Here is a 9,887-nt window from a genome sequence, read left to right on the forward strand (position 1 = left end):
TTCCAAGGGCACAGATCAAAGGTCATCTACAGGCTGAGGGCCTGGGCAATGCTCTCTCTGGGCAACTTATGCGCTTATCCAGAGTTGGATGACCTCTACAGAGCAGGCAATGCTAACTCCCCTCAGGCCTGTCATTAGGATGACTTCCTACAGCAGCAGGCCACTTGCCTGCAAACCCCAGCCAGCCAACAAAAATGAGAGTGCACATGGAAATTGGGGCATTGTCTGGTGAGGGCAATTTGGTCAAAGCTTCCAGATGCATATATGTGCCTTATAGTGGTTCTGTTTGTAGAACCTTATCTGGTAAATCCTCTAACACATACTGAAAGGACAGTGGAGATTGCAACACCGCATATTAAGAAAGACAGGCCAGGCGTGGTGGCACACACCTTTAATCCCAGCACTCGGGAGGCAGAGGTAGGAGGATCGCTGTGAGTTCAAGGCCACCCTGAGACTCCATAGTGAATTCCAGGTCAGCCTGGGCTAGAGTGAGACCCTACCTCGAAAAAAAAAAAAAAAAAAAGACAGGATATAAACTAAGTGTCCATTAGTAGATGGTTCATTTCATAGATCACGGTGTATCCATTCAGTGGAACACTAAAAATGGGCTTTTTTTTTTTAATTTCTGGCTTTTCAAGGTAGGGTCTCACTCTAGCCAGGCTGACCTGGAATTCACTCTGGAGTCTCAGGGTAGCCTTGAACTCACGGCGATCTTCCTACCTCTGCCTCCCGAGTGCTGGGATTAAAGGTGTGCGCCACCACGCCCAGCTTAAAATGGGCATCTTTTGTCTGCTATCTAGAAAGATCATAGCTATATACGTTAGTTAAGTACAGTTAAAATAAAAAGGTATAGCTGGATGTGGTGGCACACGCCTTTAATCCCAGCACTCGGGAGGCAGAGGTAGGAGGATTGCCGTGAGTTCAAGGCCACCCTGAGACTCCAGAGTGAATTCCAGGTCAGCCTAAGCTACAGTGAAACTCTACCTCAACAAAAAGTAATAATAATAACAATAATAAATAAAAAGGTACAATGTGGAGAATAAAGGTCCAATGTGTATCTGTATGAAAAGAAAAGGCAAAAGGTAATGTATGCTTATTGAATTGTTTGTAGTAAACTGTTACTGGGAAAGAGTAAATAGGATTCTAATGGCAGTTACTTGTTAGGGAGATGAAAAGTAAAACAAAGGCACTTTCCATTGTCTATGTTTTCTATATTTTGATAGTTGAATAATGTGAATGTATCATCTATTCAAAAAATAAAAATAAAATCACACACATACACACACACACACACACACACACACACACACACACAATCCCAAAGACCACAGTGGCAAAGGCGGGAGAACAGCTTGAGCATGAAAGGAGAAAAGTGCTAGAGAAGAGAGAGAAGAAAGAGCCAAGCGCTTTGACACAACTTTGCTGACTTAGAAAGACCTTGGCCAACAGAGGTCTGACATATTTCTTCTCTCAATCTTTGATTACTGGCCTAATATCATTTCCCCAAATTTAGGCATGTTCATGTTGACAGAGATTGGAGCCCTCATTTTGTGTACAGCTAGTCAGGGTCAGAGGCCTAAACAAACTGAAATACCTGCATGCCCTAACAAACACTAGTAACACCCCAAGAGAATATCGTGTTGGGACAGCTAAGTCCGGATGCAGACCCAGGACCCCACCTGGAAGCTCCTGACAAAGAGGCCCTAGAGAACCTGACTGCCAGCCCCAGATAGGGGAAATACGGGAAGGTAGGATGTTTCAGGCAACAGAATTGATCCATATCCTCCCATTCAATGTGAAGTCTAAAAGGAGGGAGGAGAAAAACACCACACACCTAAGGGCCTTCGCCTCACCAACTCTGATGTGTTGCAAAAAATACTGCCAAATAGTATGTGTTTCTGTTAGAAATTGTTTTTTGAGAATCTTATGACACCCCTTTGAGATAACTGGCAACACTCTGGAGTATTACAAAACTCAGTTTGGGAGTCATGGCACTGATGATCAGCAAGAGGCCAGAGCCAAGTGGGGCCCGCACCAATCTGGCATGCCTGGGGTGGAGCAGGGGAGGAGGGAGGAGGAGCCTAAGGCTGCTTCATGGGAGCAGGGAAAGCATTTGCTTAAGAGCTCCTGACAAGCCTTGATCATGGGTGAGCTGCTGGTCCCTGGGAGCCCAGCTGGTCCTTTTTTCCTCAAGGATAATTTTAGGTCCACTTCCCCTCCAACCTTTCTGACTTGCAACCCCTGGTTCAGCCTCCCAGAGGGAGTGACTAGACCAGTGAATTTACACTGTGCTTTTGAAATACGTAATACAGAGCTTTTCAAAGAAACATTTTGGGAGGGGTGACCCTGGAGGCATTTTCCACTATGATATTTTCTTTTTCTCATTTTGTACCACTGTTTCAGGGGTGGAAGCAAGCCAGTTCAAGGACCAAGTCCTGATAGACTTTAGTCAATTTATCTACCGTGTCTTCTTGCCCCACAACTTGACTCCCCGAGGCTTATTCCCATCCTCTTCTCTGTAGGCTCATATTGAAAAGAACTGGATTAGAGACTATGAAACAGAATCAGGCTCTGTAAGTCTGGGTGAAGAAGGGAGAGGTTGAAGCTCTTGGTTTCTTTAGGTGAGGGAAAGTGCTGGTGGGACCGTGTGAGAGACTTCAGGGGCATTTAAATAATAGGACTGAGGGCTGGGATACTCCTGGTGAGTTGCTGGTCAAAGAGGTCCCTAAGGTCCCCAAAACAATACAAGCTACAGCCAAAGCTCTTGGTTGCTCACCGGAACCAGATGTTAAGACCCTATTGCTGAAGACACCACATACTTCAGTTGCAGAATACTGAGAAATCAAGCTAGAACTGTCCTGGAAGCCTCCTCCCTGGTGACTAGCTGTCATAGTGTCAGAAAATACTGTGCTAAAAACTGCTGGGGGAGAAAAGTCATTGGCAGTCTTAACCAGCAGTGGATCCTGCAAGCTATATAACTGGCCAGCTAGGCAAGGTGTATCTGCTAGTGTAATAATGATAGGTCTGTTGTGGGGATAATCAACTGCTCTCTGATTGGATGAGGCCAACTCTATGGAAGGGAATTTGTGTTTGCTACTTTAAAAATTAGTCACAAGCCTATGGATGGAAAGGTCATAAGTCCTAAGGAAGAAGCTACTACTGTTATTTAGCTAACTAGATATAATACACCCACCAAATGGCCCTCTAAATACTTAAGCTTAATGCCTATATATTAGTGCTGCTCTTACTTGTGGTTAGAGAATTTTCTCTTTGCAGATAGTAGTGTCTGTTGAGGAGATTCAAACCCATGAAAGTGCTAAGAATTGACAGTTGAGTGTTCCCTAAATGAGACATCTCTATGGCTTATTTCTGAGACATCCCTGAGGCTCAGGGACCACTGGGGAAGAGATTGTGAAAAGAATGTAAGAGCCAAAGGATTGGGAGGTGTGGTGGTTTGAATAGAATAGATGGCCCCCAATATATTCAGTTGTTTGTAGTTTGCATCTGCTGGCTACCTGGCTGGAGGCAATGTCACTGGGTGATCTTAAGGTGTGGTGGTGGGTTTCCGATTTCAATCTAAAGATATGCAAAGTGTGCCTAGCTGGAGTTCCTGAAGTGTGCTGTGGCTTTTGGCCTTCAGGCTTGTGTGCTTCTCTCTGCTTGGGCCTGTGAAGGCAGGCCAGTTTCCTCTGCCTTATGGAACTTCCCCTGGATCTGTAAGCTTCAATAAATCCCTTCCTCCATAACTGTGCCTGGTCTGGAAGTTCATCTCAGCGAACCTGAAGCTGTCTGCTACAGGAGGGTCTCAGAACAGTCTTCCAGGCACAAGTGGTTGCTGCAGTCATGACTTCACAGCAGCTGTCAGTGGGCCCATCAACATGTTGTCATGAATGATGATGGAGGAAAGAGAGAGAGAAAGAGAGAGAAATCTCAAAATAAGAGGAAATGGCAGGAAAGAAGAGAAGGTTCAGAGAAAAGGGATGAGGGATGCTAACATAGAGTTTTGGGAGGAGATTATATAAATTTTAATAAATTTTTAGTGAAAGGTAAACAATGTAGCAGATGTTATTGTCTTTGGATTAGAATGTTCTGAACTATTGAAAACTTTCTTTGTATCAATGTTTTAGTGACATATAAAAAATAAAAAATAAATACCAGGCCTGCCTTTCCACATACTCAAAAATGCAATGTGTATTTCTCAACTCACTGTCTTTGTTAATTTTTTGTGTGTGGGGGTGGGGCAGCGGTTTTGTTTTCAAGGTAGGGTCTTTCTCTAGTCCAGGCTGACCTGGCATTCACAATGTTTTGTCAGGCTAGCCTTGAACTCACAGCGATCCTCCTACCTCGGCCTCCCAAGTGCTGGGATTAAAAGTGTGCCACCACACCAAGCTGTCTTCATTTTTCTTATGAACAAATCTCTAAAACATTGATGTGAGTACTTTACCATGGGGAAAGTGATGAAAGAAGACAGTGAGAGACCATATCTCAAAAAAAAAAAAAAATGGATGAGGTTGGAGAGATGGCTTAGCAGTTAAGGCGTTTGCCTGCAAAGCCAAAGAACCTCGGATTCCCCAGGACCCATGTAAGCCAGATGCACAAGGTGGCACATGTGTCTGGAGTCCATTTGCAGTGGCTAGAGGCCACTCTAGTGAGGTCAGGAGAAGAGACTGAGTAAAGGAAAGGTGAAGGGAGGGCTAATTAAAATCTAAGAAGACATAAATAAGTCATATGGAAACCTACGTGCTTGGACAATGGAACACTCAGAAGCCATAGATTGTTACTAGAAAATTTTCAGTGCCAGGGATAGGATACTGTCCAGTGAGTTGTTGGCCAGGGAGGTCCCCAAAACATTACAGGCCAGTGCTTAGATGCTTGATTTCCCACCAGAAATAGATGGTAAGACCCTACTGCTAAAGACTCTACACACTTGGGGCTGCAAGGTCACTGAGAAATCCTCTGGAGCTGAACTGAAAGCTGCCTCCATGTAGACCAGCTGACAGAAAGCTGGAAAAAGCCATGCTGCATGCAGTTCAATGGGAGAAAGAGAAATTTCCAGTGAAGATACTCAACAGTGGACACTACAAGCCTTGAATGTGGTCAGCCAGGCCAAATGAGCCAAGGGGTGCAATAGTAGCCTGTCTGTTATGGAGGAAACCAACCACTCTCTAATTGGACTGGAGGCCCACTCCATGGGAGGGAATCCATCCCTGATACTGAAAACCTACAACAGGGGTAGTCATGAGACCTAGGGGTGTAACATCTGCTGATGTCTGGCTAAATGTATATACTATGCTCACCAAACTGCCCAGTAAGCACTTCTATTAATGTTCATACCCATATATTAATACTACTCTCACTTTCAGTTAGAGAAGCTTCACTTTTCAGATGGCAGTAACCTAGGGATGACTCAGAAGGCACCATGGTGCTGGAGAAGATGTGACAGAGGAGTGCTCAGCACTGAAATATCTCAATCACACCTTCCAAGGCTCAGGGTCCATTGTGGAAGAGGTGGCAGAAAGAATGTAAGCCCAAGGAAGGGTAGGACTCCTTACAACGTGTGCTCCTCCAGATACCAAATGGTCTGTACATCCATGACCTCTCAGTGTCTGACACTACCTACACAAGACCAACATAATTGAAGGAAAAGATCATGTCATCAAAATAAAAGAGAGACTGATTGAGATGGGGGATATGACAGAGAGTGGAGTGTCAAAGGTGGAATCAGGGAAAGGGAATTACCATGGGATATTGTTTATAACTATGGAAGTTGTTAATAAAAATAAATTAATTAATTTTTTTAAAGGTGGATGGAGCTTGAAGAATAACACCCAAGACTGTCCTCTGCCTTCCAAATGTAGGGCCCATTCCCTAGTTCCCAGAAACTAGGGAAGATGGCCCAGTAGCTGCCAGGTTTTGCTGTTCCCGCCCCTGATCCAGGTGATCAGAAGGACGCCCTCCCCACCCTACTCTTCTGGGCAAGCATTAGCCCCAACACATTTGCCTAGTTATTCTATTTTTTTTTTTTTAATTTCCAGTGCTGGGGACTGAAGTCGGCCTCAGGAATATTAAGTTTATACCACTGAGCTACACTCCCGGACCCTATTCATCTACTGTTACATGTATTTGGGACAGGAGGATTTTAAGAGCCTCTCTAGGAAACTTTTAGGAGGAATGCTGTGCCGAAAGGGCAGTGCAGGGAGAGGAGAGGGAAAATGAAACCCTTCAGCATCCCAGGACACGTGACGTCACATCAAATGAAAGCAGACACTCAATGAATATGATTCCTGAAACATAGTGATTTCCCCAGTACCTGAAAAAGGAAAAGAACAAAAATTGGAAAGAAAGAGAGGGCGGGTGAAACTGAAGGGAAAGGGGACAAACCTCATCAGCTCGTGCCCTGGGAAGAGCAAAGGCGGTGGTATGTACTACCACTTACTTCAGAAAGCCTGTAATCCCAGCGCTGGGGAAGTTGAGGCAGATGAATCTCAAGTTCCAGGCCAACCTGGGCAACATATGGCGACCCTATCTCAAACGATAAAATGCCTTAGATACCTAAGAAGAAAAGGGGCTAGTGAGGGTCGTTTTGTTGTGTTGGCACCCTTTCTGAAGAGTAGGTCGGTGGGAAGGTTCTCTCCTTTCCCTTCCCAGGGTTGCTACAGGCTCCAGGAAACCAGTGGCCAGGGAGCGCCCTTGAGTCCTCCCTCAGGGTTGGCCATGGCAAGGCTCCCTTTCCACCTGCCAGTTCCCTCCTGAGTCCTTTCAACATCGAGGCTACTGGACACTGCGCCTTTAAACACCGCCACCCCTCCGCCCAGAGAGATGGCATCAAGGGAGTGGGGGGGTGGGGTGAGATGGAGGGGAGGCTGAGCGTTCTCACCCTCCAGCAACTAGGGAAGATGGCCCAGTCGCTTCCAGGTCCTGCTACTCCCTCCCCTGAGCCAGGTGATCTGAGGGATCCCTCCCACCCTACCCCGCGTGGGGATGGCTCCGTGGCCTTCCAGGAACAACAGTTCTCTGTCTTTGTGGCCAGACTCCCCTACCCTAGATCCCAATACCGCTGGCACCGGTGGGCTGCTGTGGACGTTGGCACTGGCTGGCGCGCTACTGCTGCCACTGGCTACTGTGGCAGGAAACCTACTGGTCATCGTGGCCATCGCTCGCACTCCACGACTCCAGACCATCACCAACGTGTTCGTGACCTCGCTGGCTGCAGCCGACTTGGTGGTTGGCCTCTTGGTTGTGCCGCTGGGGGCGACTTTGGCACTGACTGGCCACTGGCCCTTAGGCGCGACTAGTTGCGAGCTGTGGACGTCGGTGGACGTGCTGTGCGTCACAGCTAGTATCGAGACGCTGTGCGCCCTGGCCGTGGACCGCTACCTGGCTGTGACCAACCCTCTGCGATACGGCACGCTGGTCACCAAGCGCCGCGCCCGGGCGGCAGTGGTCCTCGTCTGGGTGGTGTCCGCCGCCGTGTCCTTCGCGCCCATCATGAGCCAGTGGTGGCGCGTCGGGGCGGACGCGGAGGCGCAGCAATGCCACTCCAACCCCCGCTGCTGTTCCTTCTCCTCCAACATGCCCTACGCGCTGCTCTCCTCCTTCGTCTCCTTCTACCTTCCTCTCCTGGTGATGCTCTTCGTCTACGCGCGGGTTTTCGTCGTGGCCAAGCGCCAGCTGCGCTTGCTGCGCCGCGAGCTGGGCCGCTTCCCTCCCGAGGAGGGTCCTCCGGCGGTGACCGGGGCGCGCGCTGCCCACGATCCGGAGCCGCGCGGCGGGCGGCCCGCGCGCCTGCTGCCGCTCCGGGAGCACTGCGCGCTGCGCACGCTCGGGCTCATGGTGGGCGTCTTCTCGCTCTGCTGGCTGCCCTTCTTCCTGGCTAACGTGCTGCGCGCCCTCCGCGGCCCCTCTCTAGTTCCCAATCGGGTTTTCCTCGCCCTGAACTGGCTGGGCTATGCCAACTCCTCCTTCAACCCGCTCATCTACTGCCGAAGCCCGGACTTTCGCAGCGCCTTCCGCCGCCTTCTGTGCGGCTTTGGCGGCTGCTGGACCGACGAGAGCCGCGCCACGGCCTCCCAAGCAGCTCGAAACCCCTGCCGCCTCGCAGCTGCTCCAGCCAGCCCCGCGGGGTCCCAGCAGCGCCCACCGCTCAGCAGGTCGGTAACGTGGGCAGGAGGACCAGCGGCTCGGGGTCAGGAAGCATTGTTGTGTCCACTTTTGGTGTGGGGATTTGGAAGGAGAAGGCGGGGACTGGACAGGGTCTTTGCCTTGAGAGAACAGGCAGGAGTAGGGACAGAGCGGGAACCCTGCCTCCTTGATTTGGACCCAAACCCCGCTGAAACAAAGGACAGGCAGCTGTTCTTATCCTAGAACCCTCCCTCGGAACACCAAGGGCAGAAGCTGCTCTGTCCAGGGTTTCTGGACCCCTGGTTGGCGCTGCTGTAACTTCAGCATACAGGATTCCCAGCCACCACTACATCCGGCTGGGGCTGGCGTGGATAGGTAGTGCTCTTCCCAGAGCCTTAGCCTCATTTCTGGTTTCTCTCAAAGGCGTGATGGCTACAAAAGCGAGCACCCACTTCCCACATGAAAGATGCTGTGGTCCTGCAAGGAACCTGTGAGTGGAAATCTGGGGTCCTCCCTCAAGAGCTGGGGTGAAGCTGGGGGTCAATTTTTGTGTCTGCGGGGGGCGAGGCCCCCGTATACTTTTGGAAATTAAATATGTTTTTCGGGGTTCCTGGGTCACTGCCCTCGCTCCCACCATCTGTCCCTTCACCCCAAAATACATTATTTCCGTTTTCCAGGGCTTCGGGGAAGTTTCTTAGGCCGGATGGACAAGAAACACTACACAGCTGCAGAACTTGTGTCAAGTCCCTGATCTCTGTGCAGAACGAGCCTCGGGGAGGACCCGGCTGAAAATCACTACTCTGCAGAGTCTGATGCGTGGACCAGGCAGAGGAGGACCCTAACCAAGTGGGTTTCACCATCCTCTCACTGTTTCTGAGAGAAGTTGTCTAATACCCATTCCTGAGCTTCACTTCTACCTCAGCAACGGGGGTGTAAAGCCACCTGTGCCCAGATACCCTGGGAGGAGCCCTGTGGCCTTGGAGGAGAGTCCATCACCTTGCCTACGTGCGTGCCTGAGTGCGTGCGTGCGTGCGTGCGCGCGCGTGTGTGTGTGTGTGTGTGTGTGTGTGTGGTGCATGGGACAAAAAGAGCACCCACATGGCCCTGTCTTCTGTTGCTCTGACCGTGGTGAGTGGCTTGGGGTTCCCTAGGCTCTGTAGTCACTGTGGATCAAGTCAAGTGGAAGGCAAAAGGCCAGGAAAGAAAATCAAGACTTGTGTTATGTCCCTGGCTCCCTACCATACCTCTCTATGCACCAACATCTCACAGGAGACACGCAGCAGCTCTTGGCTACCTCACAGTGGCGTCGTCAGGACTTCTTCAGGGTTTGGTGGAATTCTAGGGTTTGTAGGAAAATGAACCATTGGAACAGATCCCTTTTCTATTTAAAATCCAATTAATAAACATTACTGAATGCAGCTCATCTTTTGCCCTCTTCTCTATCCATTGTTCTTTCATAATCCACTTGCTCTGTTCCCTTTTGCTCAGAGCTGGTTTGAGACAGAGGCAGTTAATTGAGACTAATATTTGCCCCTTTCTTCCTGATCCTCATCAGACAAAGCTGAAGTCTGGTTTGGTGAAGAAGACTGTTGAGCATTTGATTCTTCTTCCTCCCTACCCTTTCTGAAACTTCTGGAAGCTTGTTACAGGTTGGATACTCATGCAACCCATAGGACTTCAGCAGAAAACAGAGTTTGCTGTGTCCAGGAACAGGGATCCTCCTGTAGCACAAGCCAGTGGTGGTTCATAAGGTCTCATTGCTATCA

The 9,887-nt window shown here is 49.3% G+C and overlaps 1 protein-coding gene across 1 annotated transcript; it reads left to right on the forward strand.

The window, feature by feature from the left end:
• The first annotated feature begins 6,981 nt into the window (after window positions 1–6,981).
• Window positions 6,982–8,910, forward strand: Adrb3 (adrenoceptor beta 3). The gene is made up of 2 exons (XM_045130557.1): window positions 6,982–8,150; window positions 8,799–8,910. Exons 1-2 carry the CDS (start codon window positions 6,982–6,984, stop codon window positions 8,908–8,910), a joined length of 1,281 nt encoding a protein of 426 aa, XP_044986492.1.
• The last annotated feature ends 977 nt before the right edge of the window (window positions 8,911–9,887 follow it).

Source organism: Jaculus jaculus, chromosome 12 (genome assembly GCF_020740685.1).
Source record: "Jaculus jaculus isolate mJacJac1 chromosome 12, mJacJac1.mat.Y.cur, whole genome shotgun sequence".
NCBI classification, from domain to species: Eukaryota; Metazoa; Chordata; class Mammalia; order Rodentia; family Dipodidae; genus Jaculus; species Jaculus jaculus.